An 18180-nucleotide genomic window follows, 5' to 3' on the forward strand; every position below is an offset into this window, starting at 1 on the left:
TAAAACAGCACTGTTTTCTTTATTCTCGCTCTCCTCGCAGTTCCACTCTGGTATCACCGAATACCCTTTGACAAGAATCTAACAAAAGAAAACAGGGGGTAATGAAAAGAAGGTTGGGATAGGGTGCAGCGTGGTTAGGGGCAGATTAGGCAATATTTGGAGCACAAAGGGGAAATGAAGCAGGTACTGGGGGGAAACAAAGGGGTAAGGGGGGGGGTTACTCTTTCCTGTCACCACACTTGACACAAAAGGAAAGATAATTCATGGTCCGGTCCAATCAGCCGAGGGGGAACTGGAAGATGGATGGTCCTAGGCTAGTGGTCACACACTAGGGTCATACAGTAGTAGATGAATGCCAAGACCATCCCTCCAGCCCCGGTGGCAGGCTCCTCCTCCTTTCCTCCGACTTCACAGCCCACGCCGTTTCGGGTGGGGAAGCAGCGCGTTTGTGCAAGAGAGACAGAGAACATATGTTTTTACATTTTTTTTTTGGCTCGCTGGTTTCGATTGGTTGCTGCCACCAATATTGTGTGTTTTGTTTGATTCCCAGGAGTCGCCGTTTTAGATTTCGGAGGCCACAATGGGTGAGAGAGGGAGCGGAAGCTTCTCCAGCACATGTGACTTCCCACACTCAGCCCATCTCCTTCCACTGCTTGTAGAACTCCAGCACGTTCTTTATCTCTATGTTAGAGCTGGAAGCTGTCTGCAGAGCCGTCTGTAAGGACACAACATTTTATTTGTACAACAGCAACTTATGTAATGTCTGTAATAGATAATAGATACTCTAGCAATTCATCTCTGCTGGGAGTCTGTTCCCTGTATCTATCCCCCTTTCACTCTCCCTCCTATTCCTTTACTGTATTAGTCCTACCACCCCTGCTGGGAGTCAGTTCCCTGTATCTATCCCCCTTTCTGTAAAGTATCACTTCCTTATGTTCCCTTTTAGCTTCCCTCTCGTATCAGACAAAAACAGACAGACATGTTAGTGACCTGCATTGCGGGGGAGAAGCTGTGGGGGTCATTAAGGTGGAAGCCAGTTATGATGGTGACCATTCCTGCTGTATCCTCGTCATTGTTCCCCTGGGATACAGTGAGCTGTTTGCAGCTGTCCAAGATCTTATAGAGGTGCCTGTGGGAGACAGGAGCAGCCCAATCAGGGGCGAGTAAGGACATTAATAGGCAGAGCAGTAACATTTGTGAATGTGCAGATGTAGAAGTCAGAGCAATACACACACAGATCATGGAATGTTTTGTCAGTGTTTAGGAAGGATTTATATACAGCACAGTATATTGGATGTGGGCACTGCACATGCTCAGTGGGCTCTGGGCAGCTGTTGAGAAGCCAAGAGCTTAGGGGTCATGGGAAATGATCAAGTGAGGTCAAATCTGCCATTTAAACTTGTACAGCTATGGGACCGGTTATCCAGAATGCTCGGGGTTACATGTGCTGTTAATATGAATGAATTTTGTTATAACAGCGCCACCTGCTGGTCAGTTTCCCACCAGTCTGACCAGCAAGTAGTCAAGGAAGTTGTCAGGAGAAAGAAAGAGACTGGTGTTCTTCTGCTTAGGAAAGATGTGAGAAAGGTTTCTAATTTTATTCCTAAGCAGAAGAACATCAGCCTCTTTCTCTCTCCTGACAACTTCCTTGACTACTTGCTGGTCAGACTGGTGGGAAACTGACCAGCAGGTGGCGCTGTTGTAACAAATTCATTCATATTAACAGTATATGTATCCCTTAATATCTTGGAATAAAAACTAAATAACCAGCCTTGTATTGTGTCAGTTATATTGGATACACACTGCATATTGTGCTTCCGTCCCTAAGCTCAGTTAAGTGAATGCAGCCCAGAGTATGTGCTGGGAATCATCAGAAAAGATGGGCAGCTATTTGGGGAATATTTAATAGAGAAGATCTGTGCCTCCAAAAGGGTTTTGGGCTTGTATTGAAGTCCAATTGCCTTAGGTGTAGTGTTTTTATGTGATTGAATCCCCCCTGATAATGAATGCAATTTTCCCAAGTACAGCGCTATTATATTTATTTTATTGCCATAAAGCAAGCCAATCCCTTACCGATCCCTAACCAATCCCTTACCAAGCATCGGTGTCCTGCCTCTTTAGCTTGTTCTTCTCGTAGCTCTTTCCAGTTTCTCTCTGGCAGCGGATATACCTGGAGCACAAATAAGATTATCCGGAAATCATTTACAGTAGGGGGTACATTATCCCTTATAATACATGGGTGATACTCAGAGTTCCCTGTATAACTCAGCCTGCAGCCTTGTGCCTTTATATGGTCACAGAACAACCCCTCAGTGACTTCTAATATCCTTATCATTTACAGTAGGGGGTACATTATCCCTTATAATACATGAGTGATACTCAGAGTTCCCTGTATAACTCAGCCTGCAGCCTTGTGCCTTTATATGGTCACAGAACAACCCCTCAATGACTTCTAATATCCTTATAATTTACAGTAGGGGGTACATTATCCCTTATAATACATGAGTGATACTCAGAGTTCCCTGTATAACTCAGCCTGCAGCCTCGTGCCTTTATATGGTCACAGAACAACCCCTCAGTGACTTCTAATATCCTTATCATTTACAGTAGGGGGTACATTATCCCTTATAATACATGAGTGATACTCAGAGTTCCCTGTATAACTCAGCCTGCAGCCTTGTGCCTTTATATGGTCACAGAACAACCCCTCAGTGACTTCTAATATCCTTATCATTTACAGTAGGGGGTACATTATCCCTAATAATACATGAGTGATACTCAGAGTTCCCTGTATAACTCAGCCTGCAGCCTTGTGTCTTTATATGGTCACAGAACAACCCCTCAGTGACTTCTAATATCCTTATCATTTACAGTAGGGGGTACATTATCCCTTATAATACATGAGTGATACTCAGAGTTCCCTGTATAACTCAGCCTGCAGCCTTGTGTCTTTATATGGTCACAGAACAACCCCTCAGTGACTTCTAATATCCTTATCATTTACAGTAGGGGGTACATTATCCCTTATAATACATGAGTGATACTCAGAGTTCCCTGTATAACTCAGCCTGCAGCCTTGTGTCTTTATATGGTCACAGAACAACCCCTCAGTGACTTCTAATATCCTTATCATTTACAGTAGGGGGTACATTAACCCTTATAATACATGAGTGATACTCAGAGTTCCCTGTATAACTCAGCCTGCAGCCTCGTGCCTTTATATGGTCACAGAACAACCCCTCAGTGACTTCTAATATCCTTATCATTTACAGTATAATTTTTGTTATGGTTGCAGCAGAAACATACCGGTTTCCTTTCTTAAATTCCGCCTCCAAGTAACGGATTCCGTCCCTGGCACCTGCATTTTCCTTTTTTAGAAAGTCCAGACCATCTATAACTGGGGGGAGGACAGGAAGAATGTCAGTTGTTACGAGGAAAGTCAGTCAGACAATCTGATCCTTATTATTGACTATTCTCGTTACAGATAAGCATGAGAGTATTTTATAGATTTTGCAGTTGAGGAAGCAGTGAAATGCAGGCATCATTACCTGCGCGAGGTATAATAAGAATGAAGCGCCCGCTGGTGGCTAGCTGCCTGATGATGCCCAGGTGTTGGCAGAGCGCTTGGGTGTCAGGAACAAGGTAAGGTGACATGGCTGACTGAGACTTGGGCTGCTGCAGGGTGCCCTCTAGCTGTGACACCTCCAGCTGGTGGCAGAAAATTACACAGGTCAGTTATTCCACTTATTAAAGGGGCTGTTCACCTTCCAAAAACGGTTTCAATTGAGATTATCGTAATAAAGACTTTTTTACAATTGCTTTCCATTTTTTAGTTTTTACAATTTTTCCAAAATCTAAGTGTAAAGTTGAATGTCCCTGTCTCTGGTGTGAGTCTGGCAGCTCAGTACTTCAGGCGCAGACTCCAAATTGTTAAAATGTTGCAACAATTAGTTGATCCATTTCTCAGCAGCATCTCTGGAGTATTAGCAACTATTGAATCAAGTCTAACAGCTGCCTGTAATGAAACTCTGCTCCGCAGCGACACAGACAAAATCTGTCAACTAAATGTTTCAATTTAGATCAGTTTAGAGGGTCGGTGACCCCCCTCCTCCCAGAGCAGCTTTAGAAAGTGAAAAATCAGACTTTACACTTCAATATTAGAAAAATGGTGACAAATAGAAAGTAATTGGAGAAAATAAGGGATGCACCCAATCCACTATTTCGGATTCAGCCGAACCCCCAAATCCTTCGCGAAAGATTTGTCCGAATACCGAACCCGAATTTGCATATTAGGGAAGGGGAAAACATTTTTTACTTCCTTGTTTTGTGACAAAAAGTCACGCGATTTCCCTCCCTGACCCTAATTTGCATATGCCAATTAGGATTTTGGCTCAGCCGGGCAGAAGGATTCAGCCGAATCCTGCTGAAAAAGGCCGAATCCTGGGTTCGTTGCATCCCTAGAGACGATCTTTATTTCTGGTGAACTGTCTGAAACCAACTGAACTGAAAAAAGTGTTGGAAGGTGAACAACCACTTTAAGTGTATTATAAGTAGAGATGCACCGAATCCACTATTTTGGATATGCAAATTAAGAGGTGAGAAGGAGAAAACATATGTTATTTCCTTGTTTTGTGACAAAAGTCACACAATTTCCCTCCCCATCCCTAATTTGCATATGCAAATTAGGATTCAGTTCAGCCAGGCAGAAGGATTCAGCTGAATCCGAATCCTGCTGAATCCTGGATTCGGTGCATCACTAATTTTAAGTATAGGCAGCAGTCCCATCATGCCATGGAATAATTTACATACCTGCAGTCTCAGCTGTGCCATGTCTCTCATGAGCCGGTTCCGTCGAGCCTCTTCCTGGGCCTGAGAAAAAGAGACAAGAAATCTTGATGAACATTGGCAGTCCCAATATTGCGCGGGGGGGGTTTGGGGTAGTGTGAGGCTTATAAATACCCAGGTGATTTTGTTCCACTTCCCAGCGGAAGTAAGCGGAGCTATTCACCATTCCACTTGCTGCCATCACTCTGCCTCAGTCTCTCACTCACCAATATTAAAAAGAGCCGTCATGCCGCTGTAATGTAAGGCTTAATGTCCCCTTGTCTGACCGGGATTACAGGGACAGGTTAGTACTGTTTCTAGGAATAGACCCTGCCTGATCTCCTGTCACTGTATTAACCCTGTCACTGACGTTCTGAAAGGTCCTAGAATGATAAAGTCTTATGGAAACTTCACCTAAGTTCCTAACAAGAACAAGCAGCAGCTACATTACAGAAAGCAAGCATCTGATTGGCTGCCAGAACCCGAGGTACTGTGTGCTAATTACATCCAATAAAAAGGCAGCATGTCCTCTCTGTGAGACTAGAAAAGAGGTGCTTATTTTGGGCAGGACAGAGCGTTATCCCACTCACCATGCGGAACTGAGCTTGAGCCTGATGAAGGATGTTGTCCTGTCCCGGCTCTGCGATGCTGGTGAAGATTGCCAGCTCTGTGTTGAACTGCAGGACGTTGCTCTGTAACCGAGTCAAGAAGTGGCCAAAGCTCCGAATGTAGCAGCTGCGAGCGACAGACTGAGAAGGGAAAAAAAAATACAATAATTAATAATCTCTACAGGGGTAAAGTCAATATAATCTCTACAGGGGTAAAGTCAATATAATCTCTACAGGGGTAAAGTCAATATAATCTCTACAGGGGTAAAATCAATATAAACTCTACAGGGTAAAACCAAAGACTCTACAGGGGTAAAGTCAATAGTATCTATACAGGGGTGCTACGACTCCACATTATACCAGCAGATCCTGTAGCAGCACTCATGAGCAAATTAAGAAAATTCAGATTTGGCCAAATCCTTTTGCCTGGCTGGACTGAATCCTAATTTGCATATGTAAAGTAGGACCAGGAAAGGAAATTACTTGATTTTCCACCCACTTTTTGCTTTGTCACCCCTAATTTGCATATTCAAATTAAGATTTGGTTTGTTATTTGGCCGATTCTTTAACAAAGGATTCAGGGATTCGGCCGAATCACAAATAGTGGATTTGGTGCATTACTAGAGCAAACAAATCTACATATGAAGGTTCATAAAACAGCAAGATGGCAGATGTGCAGGACGCTTATATTACCTCCTCCAGCACGGTCAGCAGCGGCCTTTCCTGCTCAAAGTTGATGTTCCTCTGCGCTTGCCGTAGCGGGGGCAGGTTTCTTAGAGCGGCATCTTCTGGAAGCAGCAGGTGACTGTTAATGTCGGGAAGCTCAGAGTCCATCAGTAGCTTCTTCACTTCATTGCAGAGAGGGATTCCTGACAATGAACAATCATCATGAGTCTTATTGTCTGGAATAATCCAGCCACATATTAGTATGATGGAAAGGGGATCTTCACACATTCCGATTACCTGATCAATCCACACAGAGCCGACAGATTACTGGCCCCTATATGGGGACCTCCCTACAGCCTGTCTCTATCTAGTCCACAAATATTCAAACAAAAACGAAGAGTGACATACGAAATAAAAATAAACTTTAAGGGATACTGTCATGGGAAAACGTGTTTTTTTTTTTTCAATAATTCTGCTGGGCTGTTCCAGCAGAATTCTGCACTGAAATCCATTTCTCAAAAGAGAAAACACATTTTTTGTATAATCAGTTTTAAATCGGACATGGGGCTAGACATATTATCAGTTTCCCAGCTGCCCCCAGTCATGTGACTTGTGCTCAGATAAACTTCAGTCACAGTTTACTGCAAGTTGGAGTGATTTCACCCCCTCTCTTCCCCCAGCAGCCTAACAACAGAACAATGGGAAGGTAACCAGATAGCAGCTCCCTAAAGGTGGCCATACACTATAAGATCCGCTCGTTTGGCAAGGTCGCCAAATGAGTGGATCTTAACCCGATATGCCCACTAACGGCTAGGCGATACTGGATGAATTCGAACGTTTGGCCCTGGGGCCGAACGATCGGATTACAATACTACGAATGGGCTCCGACGGGTCGCAGGACCGCGTCAACAAACTAATGCGGTCCTGGATTGTACAAAAAAATCAAACTTGACCGATCGATATCTGTCCAATTTTTGGCCTGATATCGATCGGGAGGACCAGTCGGGAGCCCCTACACATGAGCAGATAAGATGCCGAATAAGTCTAAAGGACCGTTATCGGCATCTTTAATCTGCCCTTGTATGGCCACCTTTAATATAAGATAACAGCTGCTTGGTAGATCTAAGAACGGCACTCAATAGAAAAATACAGGTCCCACTGAGACACATTCAGTTACATTGATTAAGAGAAATAACAGCCTTACTAGAAAGCAGTTTCATCCTAAACTGTAGGCACAAGTCACATGACTGGGGGCAGCTGGGAAACAGACAATATGTCAAGCCCCGTGTCAGATTTCAAAATTGAATATGAAAAAAAAAAATCTGTTTGCTCTTTTGAAAAATGGATTTAAATGTAGAATTCTGCTGGAGCAGCACTATTAACTGATGCGTTTTGATAAAAAAAAAAAAAACATGTTTTCCAACGACAGTATCCCTTTAAAACGATGTCCTTACCGGCCTCCTGTATCTTGGGGGCAGATGGCAACAGGTTTAAAAGCACCGACATTCTGTTCCACAGACTCTGAGAGCTCTGAAAATATTCAGAAATGCACGTTTATGCGGTGAACACTCTTAAGCCCAAAGTGTATGACATGTTTTTACGGCTCCTGAGTTGTCGGAGCAGCTGTACCTGAGCACACATGATCACAATGTCTGTGTTCGCCCTCAGCCAGTCCAAAAAGATCTTGACGGTGACCAGTAGCCCTTCACTTGTGATGATCTCCAGCCGCTCCTGCAGAGTTTTCTCATTGCGAAAAGACTTGCCGCTTAACATACTCTCTTCTGAATCGGATCCGTCTTCTGCATTCAAATCAGAGAAAAGGCAGGCAGCATTCATTAGCCATTCGGCAACTAGTTGCCAGTCACAATTCACAAGTGAATGAAGAAATACTCACCCTGTTCCACAGAGTTTTGCTTCTCCACATCTCCATTCAGCAGTGGTGTTGGTGCCTCAGAGCTGGGGTTGACAGTAGGTTTCACTAAGACGTTGGTGAATGTAGGTGCCAGGCGGAAACAGCGTTTGGTCTGGAACATTTGGGTGGACATAGCCTGGAGGTTGCTGGCTATACTGGCCTCACCACTGGCCGGGCAGGGTCCATTAACAGGGAGTTCCTGGCATTCAGCCTTTGTGGAAGCCGCCATCTTTGCATCCTGCTCCTCCGTTGGGTTTTTTAGGGAGTTTTTTCCCTTGCGTTCATATGGATCATCCTCCATGTCCTCAAGGTCTGAGCGAGACTCCTGGCTGTTCATGTCGGAGTCCGTCTCCATGTCGAAAGCTGCCTCATCGTCGCTTTTTTCTGAACCGCTCTCCGAAATATCACTGCCCTTGACTGAGCCGTGACTGGAGTCCGAATCAAAACCCTCACTCAGGTCGCTCTCGTCCAACTTCCGCGCGTGACGGCGTCTCCTAAGTCGGGACAGACGGGAGTATTTGTGGCTTTTTTTGCTGTTGGACTTTGTCCCCTGCTGCTTCCTCGTTTGGTTTTCCCCCATCTCAGGCTCTGGGTCAGTGTCTTTTCCAATCACCTCCGACACATCTTTGGAGTCATTGTCATCTGCAAAGCAAAGCTGGTGAGTAGTGGAAGGAAAACCTGCATGGATATCTATAGAACAGTCTATAATCAAGTTATAGTTCTCAGCTACTTCTCTTGTGTGACAGAAAGTCACGCAATTTCCCTCCCCGCCCCTAATTTATATATGCAAATTAGGATCCGGTTTCCGTTTGGCCGGGCAGAAGGATTCGGCCGAATCCCCAACCGAATCCTGGATTCGGTGCATCCCTAGTACTCACTACAGCTATTATTATAGGATGGAACTGCTTTCTGGCAGGCTGTTGTTTCCCCTACTCAATGTAACTGAATGTGTCTCAGTGGGACCTGGATTTTACTATTGAGTGTTGTTCTTAGATCTACCAGGCAGTTATCTTGTGTTAGGGAGCTGCTATCTGGTTACCTTCCCATTGTTCTGTTAAAGATACAAAAAAAAATATAGGAGAAAAAACAGTCTTTTAAATTAACTTTCCCTTGCCGATCCTTGCACAGTCTCTCAGCTGCAGTCAAAATCTCCAAAAATTATAAATGGATCAGCACCTATGGCAACATCACTAGACACCGTTTATAAGGATATAATTTACAAAATATTCATGGCTTTTGTGTATTATATCGCATTATCATCTTGTGAGTAGGCAATTTAGCCATATGGTGGTGGAAAAAGATTGGATGTAAAAGAATCATTAAGAGTGGAAGATTAAATGGGAACTTCACCTAGCAAAAGATCCTGGCACCGGGTGCTGCCGCAATATGTAACTGATCTGTTGAAAGGCTGCTGGGGGGGGGGAAGGGGTGATATCCCTCCAACTTGCAGTACAGCAGTAAAGAGTGACTGAAGTTTATCAGAGCGCAAGTCACATGACCATGGGCTGCTGGGAAACTGCCAATATGTCTATCCCCATGTCAGATTTCAAAATTAAATATACGTTTGGAAAAAAAAAATTTTTTACGACAGTATCCCTTTAAAGACACCTGTGTTAAATAACTCTGTCCTTTTATTCTTGAGGCCGCCCACTGTCTAATATGTATGTATGTATGTATGTATGTATGTATGTATGTATGTATTCTCTATGTCCAAATACACAGACAGCACAGAGAGATTCAATGATTTAATCCAATCATACCACAGCCACACATGGAGCCAGAGAGCAGAAGGGAAGGAGGAGCTCACCTGGGCTGTCATTCTTGAAGGCAGGTAAGGGACTCTCCTCCAGCTCGGCCTGCAGACGTATATTGACATGGTTGACCAAGTGAGAGAAGAGAGCCAGAGTGAAAGCAATAGCAGCGCTGTACTGTTTGGAATCTGAAAAGAAAAAGCAGTGGTGAATTAATGAGGATACTAGTGATAAACAATACTGGCATCGTTGTGCATTTCCCTTTAGCACAAGGCTGTAATGAGCAGTTATATAGTGACAGCACCCAGAGCTCCCATGATTGGCCACAGTCTTAAAGGAAAACTATACCCCCAAATATGTAAAACCCTGCTTCATGTAAATTAACTATTTTCATAATATACTTTTCTAGTAGTATGTGCTATTGGGTAATCAAATAGAAAATTGCCATTTTAAAAAATAAGGGCCGCCCCCTGGGATCGTAGGAGTCACGGTGAACATGAACCATACATGTTAGTTCACATGAGCCAATTAACAGACAGAGTTCTGTCTTTTGCTTCCTCACTTATTCCTGTTACAGTTAGAGCTGCAGTATTTCTGGTCAGGTGATCTCTTCCTGTTACAGTTAGAGCTGCAGTATTTCTGGTCAGGTGATCTCTTCCTGTTACAGTTAGAGCTGCAGTATTTCTGGTCAGGTGATCTTTTCCTGTTACAGTTAGAGCTGCAGTATTTCTGATCAGGCGATCTCTTCCTGTTACAGTTAAAGCTGCAGTTTTTCTGGTCAGGTGATGTCTTCCTCTTCAATTAGAGCTGCAGTTTTTCTAGTCAGGTGATCTCTGAGGCAGCACACAGACCATCACAACATGGTGGTTCAAGGCAAGAGATGTAAAAGGGCAATATTCACTTAAATATAAATACCAGTTTGGTAAGATTCTTTAATATGTCACTTAATATGATATAAAATATCTGTTGCTTCTGTGTTCATTTTGGGGGTATAGTTTTCCTTTAACTTTGAAACAGATTACAGGGTTGCGCCACAGAGGACAATTTCATCTCATTAAGGATAAAGGCATCTTAGTAGCATGTAAACAAATTCTCCAAACCACCAGACTATCTGGATACTACGGACACCAAACCTAGTAACCAAATATTTTACAGTTTTTAGTTCCCTTTTATATATGTAGGACCACACACAGACCCACACAATCAGTTCTGAGCTCTCGTCTGTATTACCCAAGTAACGTCCACACGAGGTTACCTGCCCGCTTCAGGCTGTGGACGCTCATCAGACAGATCCCCACCATCCTGAAGACAATCAAGTCGGGCAGGAAGGAATAGCCGCCCTCGTATTCCTCCTCATCCTCGCTGGCCGAGCTCATGTTGAGGGATGTAGGCATGTAGAACATGCACAGATTAAAGTCCTCTAGAACGGATTGGCAGAGGGAGGTCAACTCGGCCTCTATGGAGCTGGAAACAGAGAAGAGATTTCAATTGGACACACAGCACTTTTAATGACTCACCTTGTCTGCTCTCTTTACTAAATCAATAGGGTATGTGGATCCCATCAGTTCTAATCCAGGTACAGAGCTCCGATTCTATGTACTTCCTGCACCTGGACTGCTCTCTTTCCCATTGTGAGTCAGGAACCATCCCCCTGCTTAAGTAATTCTTATCTCCTCTAAGCATTTAGCTCTGTACATAACACTGACTCCATGTACTTCCATGTACTTCCTGCCCCTGGATTGCTCTCTTTCCCATTGTAAGACAGAAACCTTCAATACATCTTGGTCAGGTTCAGAGCTCGGTTTCTCTATAGTTTAGATCCAGAGCCCTGGCCAGGTTACTAGAAGAGACGTTGGATTTACCCAGTGGAGGATCCTAAAAGAGCCAGTAACTAATGGAACTGAATTTAATCCCAAGAAGAAAAACCCATTAACACTGAAGTTATTCTATTACTAACACTGTTATTTCAATACAGATTCCCAAACTATTAGGGATGCACCGAATCTACTGTTTTGGATTTGGCCGTAGCCCCAAATCCTTCCAAAAAAGTTTTGCCAGAATACCGAACTGATGGCGAATCCTAATTTACATATGCAGATTAGGAGTGGTATTTTTTACTTCCTTGTTTTGTGACAAAAAGTCACGCAATTTCCCTCCCCGTCCCTAATGTGCATATGCAAATTAGGATTTGGTTAGGCCGGGCAGAAGGATTCGGCCGAATCCCGAACCGAATCCTGGATTCGGTGCATCACTACAATCTATAATATATGTGTGAAAATCCAATACTTCCCTTTTAGTGTTGCAAGCAGAAAGTGAAATATGAGAGAAAATGACATGGGGCAGCAATTGGTACTTACCTGCTCTTGGGCTGCATCAGGCTCTGCAGGTACAAGAAACTCACCAGCAACCTTTTAATATCTTTACACCTTAAAGAGACAGAACGGGGGATTCATTGTGCAGTTCAGTGGCACTGACCCACTTTCTCTCACTAAAGACGCCCATCTCACACAGGCGTTCTCATCTTACCTCTTTTTGCTCGGGGACAGCTTCCGCGTCTCACTTTTCTTAAGCTGGTGGTACATTTTAGCTGATTTGTCGTACAATCGCTTCAGGTTGCCGTAAGCACCTTCAAATGACACTTCTGACTGGATACTTGGGAGAGAAGGAGGTGGAACTTTTGCAGTGAGGTCAGTAGGAGCAAATCCAAAATATATCACAGCAGTGATCATAATATCATCCCTCACATATGAAACATTCATTCCCTCTTTTCTTTATAGGTAATCCAGAAATCTGACTGCCCTATAAAATAAAACCCCTTCCTATGCTGATGATGAAATCACCCTTCCTAGTAGACCCTGTCAAGAGATTATATGTGTTGCTGGGCAATTATTTAATTATTTTATGCACTGAATCCACTATTTTGGATTCGGCCGAATACCAAAACATAATTTGCATATGCAAATTAGGGGGTGGGAAGGGGAAAACATTTTTTACTTCACGCCATTTCCTTCCTTCCATATGCAAATTAGTATTTGGTTCGGCCGAATCTGAATCCTGCTCTAAAAGGTCAGATCCCGAACCGAATCCTGGATTCAGTTCATCCCTAGTAATTAGTGGATAACTTATGAAGAATATGAGCCATACAGAATATCATCACCTGCACCTACATAGCCGGCTGATTTAGCTGCACAGAATGGAAATCCTAACGCCCCTATAATAATACCACCGACAGATACAGCACTTACCAGCGCAGGTAGCAATACGTGGCTTCCACATGGTAGTACTGGCTGCCAGCCAATGTGCCCAGCTGGTTAAATGGCATCCCTGTAACAAAAGAAGATTGGGGTTAATAACGGCTTTAAAGGAGAAGTAAACCTTTAAAATAGGCGAATGTAAAATAAATGAGGGGGCTATTTTAAGTACTTTTGCAATGTACATGCATTATTCCAAGATATTAAAGGAACAGTTCAGTGAGAAAATAAAAACTGGGTAAATAGATGGTCTGTGCAAAATAAAAAATATTTTCAATATAGTTAGTTAGCCAAAAATGTAATGTATAAAGGCTGGAGTGAGTGGATCTGTAACATAATAGCCAGAACACTGTTCTTCTGCTTAGGAAAGACGTGAGAAAGGTTTCTAATTTTATTCCTAAGCAGAAGAACATCAGCCTCTTTCTTTCTCCTGACAACTTCCTTGACTACTTGCTGGTCAGACTGGTGGGAAACTGACCAGCAGGTGGCGCTGTTGTAACACAATTCATTCATATTAACAGTACATGTATCCCTTAAAGGAACAGTAACACCAAAAAATGTAAGTGTTTTAAAGTAATGAAAATATCATGTAGTGTTGCCCTGCACGAGTAAAATTGATCTGTTTGCTTCAGAAACACTACTATAGTTCATATAAACAAGCTGCTGTGGAGCAATGGCGGAAATTGAAAAACGGCTAAATGGCACAGGTTAACTAATGGATAACAGATAACACCATTAGACAGACAGAGCTTATCTGCTATCTGCTGTGTAACCTGAGCCTTTTCTCCTTTGAATGGCTGCCCCCATTGCTACACAGCAGCTTATTTCTATAAACAATAATAGTGTTTCTGAAGCAAACACAGCAGTTTTACCAGTGCAGGGCAACACTGCATTATATTTTCATTACTTTAAAACACTTTTATTTTTTGACGTTACTGATCCTTTAATATCTTGGAATTAACAGAAAATAATTAATGAATGTAAATGACAAAAGTGCTTAGCATCTAGTACGTCTGCTGCGTCTGGACTGTAACTACCAACTCCTGGTAGAATGTTCTTGGTGTTACTGGCCATTTAAACCAAAAGACGGCCCTTCAGCTGTAACAGAACTACAAATCCCAGCATGTGTGAAAGTGAAAATGCACGATTCTCACCTATTTGAGGATCGACGGTGAGAGCCTGGTAGTAAAACCTTTCTGCTAACTTCTCTGTATCCACAACCGCCAGTTCATTCTGGTATCGAGCTGCAGAGAAGAGAGCATTAGTCTGATGTATTTACGTATGTATTGGGGATAAAAGAAATAAGATGGAAACAGGACTGCACTGACATGCAGCCTACTAACAGGAATCCATCTTACCCAGGTCACCAAGATAGACCAGACATCTGTGACATGCCATCCTCGCCCACTCCATCTCCTTACTGGAAGCCGACACTGGCTTTTTAAACCCTGTAACAGGAACATAATATAACATAAATAAAAGCAGCTTAACAGGAACAGTCCCTAAGTTTGCTCATAGTCTGTACAGAGAGATCCCATAAAACTATGGCAGTATAGGTATTCCCCTGTACTAAGCACAATTCAGCAGGAACAGTCCCCTAAGTTTGCTCATAGTCTGTACAGAGAGATCCCATAAAACTATGGCAGTATAGGTATTCCCTGTACTAAGCACAATTCAGCAGGAACAGTCCCCTAAGTTTGCTCATAGTCTGTACAGAGAGATCCCATAAAACTATGGCAGCATAGGTATTCCTCTGTACTAAGCACAATTCAGCAGGAACAGTCCCTAAGTTTGCTCATAGTCTGTACAGAGAGATCCCTAAAACTATAGCAGCATAGGTATTCCCTGTACTAAGCACAATTCAGCAGGAACAGTCCTTAAGTTTGCTCATAGTCTGTACAGAGAGATCCCATAAAACTATGGCAGCATAGGTATTCCCTGTACTAAGCACAATTCAGCAGGAACCTACATACACACATATATACAGGATTAGGATTACTGCTGCTAGCAATATCATTATGTATAAAAGAATAGAGCACACGGAGCATTTTGATGGCTACTAAATGGCCAAGAATGGAAGGTACCAGCAATGACTTGGGCATGTCGATTAATGATAGTTAAAGCAGCACAAAGTGAGATATATGTATCACAATAGATCCCTTGGTGGCACCAGATATAGTAATGTAATTAGTGCAATGTAATTACATTGAGAACAGGTGGTGACTGTCAGTAAAATGTAATTATAAATATCTCCCTCCTCAGTGTGGCAATTAGTGACAATTAGTCAGTATATTAGAAGAAACGTGTCATTTGCAGGAGGCTGCATTAACAGTCCTACCTGGCAAATCCCAGATCTAGATTGTTAGCATAAAATGAGCCAATATTAATTAGCATTATATTCTCTATAATAAAGTAAGATTACGCATAACGCCTCACAGGTTTTAACAGGGATCTGCTAGGAAGATGCCGGATAGTTTAATAAAGGGAATGTGACCTGCTCTTCATAAATGCAGAAAAAGGTGTCACTTTACCTTTAAAACGAGCATGCTGCACAGCAATTACTGCACAAGCTGGATATAAAGGGCAAGCAGAGATATCACAATACAGGGCTGGGTACAAGGTTCTGGCAGAGATATCACAATACAGGGCTGGGTACAAGGCATGGACAGAGATATCACAATGTAGGGCTGGGTATAAGGATTGTTATGGGTAATACATTACAGGCATAAAGTGCATGCAGTGATATCACAACACAGCTCTGGATACAAGCTGCATGTAATGATATCACAATAGAGTGCAACTCAGTTTTGAGAAGTGGATACTGAGATCACTTACCGATGAGCGGGTCAGTGACATGAGTCCAGTCGATGCAGCACTGAAGCTCCAGCTGGTAGTGGGACTGGATATAGAGCAGCAGATGTTGGTAAAAGCCAACCCCAGCAATCAAGTGAGTGCGGTAGGCACACTCCAAGGCACTACGGCTGTGTATGTGCTGCAAGTGGAGTCAAGAGACGTGATTTCATAATATATTTGTATAGTACAGTATTAGGCTACAGGGCAATAGCAACTATTAAACTACAATTCCCAGCATGCTTAAAAAGACAACAGCACATTGGGAGCTGTAGCTCAGAATACACATAAAAACCCAAAAATCTGTCCATCTCCAATAGAAAATTAAATACGATTGGCATATTATACATTGTAGGGCTGTCTGTAGCACTGGGACTGAATCACAGGACTATGTGTCTATAGTAGGGATGCACCGAATACACTTTTGGATTTGGCCGAACCCCGAATCCTTTGTGAAAGATTCAGCCGACCCCTAATATGCAAATTAGGGGTGGGAAGGGGGAAACATATTTTACTTCCTTCTTTGTGACAAAAAGTCACGCGATTTCCCTCCCTGCCCCTAATTTGTATATGAAAATTAGGATTCAGATTGGCCGGGCAGAAGGATTCGGCTGAATCCAAATCCTGCTGAAAAAGGGCGAATCCCGAACAGAATCCTGGATTCGGTACATACATACCGAACACCTTATTTGGGATACGCTGAATCCCTGCATCCTTCATGGATGATTCTGCCAAATACTGAACCGAATCCTAATTTGCATATGCAAATTAGGGTCTGGAAAGGAAGAATTTAATTTTTTTTTTACTTCCTTGTTTTGTGATGAAGTCACTAGGGATGCACTGAATCCACTATTTTGGATTAGGCTGAAACCCCGAATCCTTTGCAAAAGAGTTGGCCGAATACCGTGGAAAGGGAAAACATTTTTTACTTTATTGTTTTGTGACAAAAAGTCACTCAATTTCCCAATCTGCTCCAAATTTGCATATGCAAATTAGGATTCGGTTCGGCCGGGCAGAAGGATTCGGCTGAATCAGAATCCTGCAGGAAAAAGGCAGAATCCTGGATTTGGTGCATCTCTACCGTATATACTATTTGGGATTAGGCTGAATCCCTGAATCCTTCATGGATGATTTCCCTGAATTGAACAGAATCCTAATTTGCATATTGCAAAAATTTTTTTACTTATTGGTTTTGTGATGAAGTCACTAGGGATGCACCGAATCCACTATTTTGGACTAGGCCGAACCCACAAATCCTTCATAAAAGATTCGGCCGTATACCAAACTGAATTCTAATTCTAATTTGCATATGCAAATTAGGGGTGGGAAGGGGGGGGAAATTTACTTCCTTGTTTTGTGACAAAAAGCCAAGCAATTTCCCTCCCCAGTCCTAATTTGCATATGCAAATAAGGACTCAGATTCTGTTCGGCAGAATCCGAATCCTGCTGAAAAAGGCCGCATCCTGGCCGAATCTGAACCAAATCCTGGATTAGGTGCATCCCTAGAAGTCACGTAATTTTCCTTCCGGACCCTAATTTACATATGCAAATTAGGGACAGAAAAGTAAAATGTTTAAGTTTTTTTATTAACTTCCTTGTTTTGTGATGAAAAGTCGCTCAATTTTCCTTCCCGCCCCTAATTTACACGTGTACATTAGGATTCGCTTTGGCCGGGCACAAGGATACGGCCGAATCCTGCTGACAAAGGTTGAATCCTTTCTGAATCCCGAACCGAATCGTGTTTTCAGTGCATCCCTAGTATATAGGATACAAATGGGACAAGCGGTGCATTGTGGGGCAGACTATGCATAGGAAAGGGAACAATAATCCCCAGTAAAGTCGGCAATGGGATTGACAGGGAATTTCAGGGCTGTCTGTATCCAGGAAAATGGGCAATACACAGTGCATTGTGGGATTGTACGAGTATAGGAAAAGGCCATTGTGAGAAAGACATTTACCTTCTTATTGGTTTTGATAAGCTGAATGACTTCATAGTAAACCTTCCTCCATAAAACTTCCTCTGCTTTGCGCCCATATTCCACGGGGTGTAAGAACATAAGCTTCACACACAACTCCCGTAACCTGTAACGACACACAATGTCATTTCATCTTCCTGCCAGCCAACACAATGCATCTACATATCAGCGTGACCTCTAATTGTGTATATGTGCTTTGTATATTCTTTTATACGACTTGCACTGGGATATGCAAAGAAATGTAAAAACCTCAAAGGGGTTGTTCACCTTCAAACAACTAGTTGGTTTCAGATAGATCGGCAGAAATAACTTTTCCCAATTACTTTCTATTTTCTTTGTATG

General features: G+C 42.8%; 1 protein-coding gene across 1 annotated transcript in view; it reads right to left on the bottom strand.

Moving 5' to 3' along the window:
- LOC108700391 (protein SMG5-like) overlaps positions 1-18180 on the bottom strand; it is a 25477-nt gene continuing 7297 nt past the window's right edge. The window contains exons 3-22 of the mRNA XM_041574533.1: positions 17821-17944; positions 15848-16004; positions 14371-14460; positions 14167-14256; positions 13007-13085; positions 12288-12413; positions 12119-12187; positions 11017-11225; positions 9818-9949; positions 7993-8652; positions 7728-7897; positions 7553-7628; positions 6126-6301; positions 5415-5573; positions 4810-4869; positions 3549-3708; positions 3307-3397; positions 2096-2170; positions 991-1129; positions 1-715 (exon numbers count right to left, since the gene is read on the bottom strand). Of these exons, the coding sequence (XP_041430467.1) occupies positions 632-715; positions 991-1129; positions 2096-2170; positions 3307-3397; positions 3549-3708; positions 4810-4869; positions 5415-5573; positions 6126-6301; positions 7553-7628; positions 7728-7897; positions 7993-8652; positions 9818-9949; positions 11017-11225; positions 12119-12187; positions 12288-12413; positions 13007-13085; positions 14167-14256; positions 14371-14460; positions 15848-16004; positions 17821-17944 (2926 nt within the window). The 3' untranslated portion in view covers positions 1-631. The remainder of the gene's footprint in view (positions 716-990; positions 1130-2095; positions 2171-3306; positions 3398-3548; positions 3709-4809; positions 4870-5414; positions 5574-6125; positions 6302-7552; positions 7629-7727; positions 7898-7992; positions 8653-9817; positions 9950-11016; positions 11226-12118; positions 12188-12287; positions 12414-13006; positions 13086-14166; positions 14257-14370; positions 14461-15847; positions 16005-17820; positions 17945-18180) is intronic.

Source organism: Xenopus laevis, chromosome 8S, assembly GCF_017654675.1.
Source record: "Xenopus laevis strain J_2021 chromosome 8S, Xenopus_laevis_v10.1, whole genome shotgun sequence".
NCBI lineage: Eukaryota > Metazoa > Chordata > Amphibia > Anura > Pipidae > Xenopus > Xenopus laevis.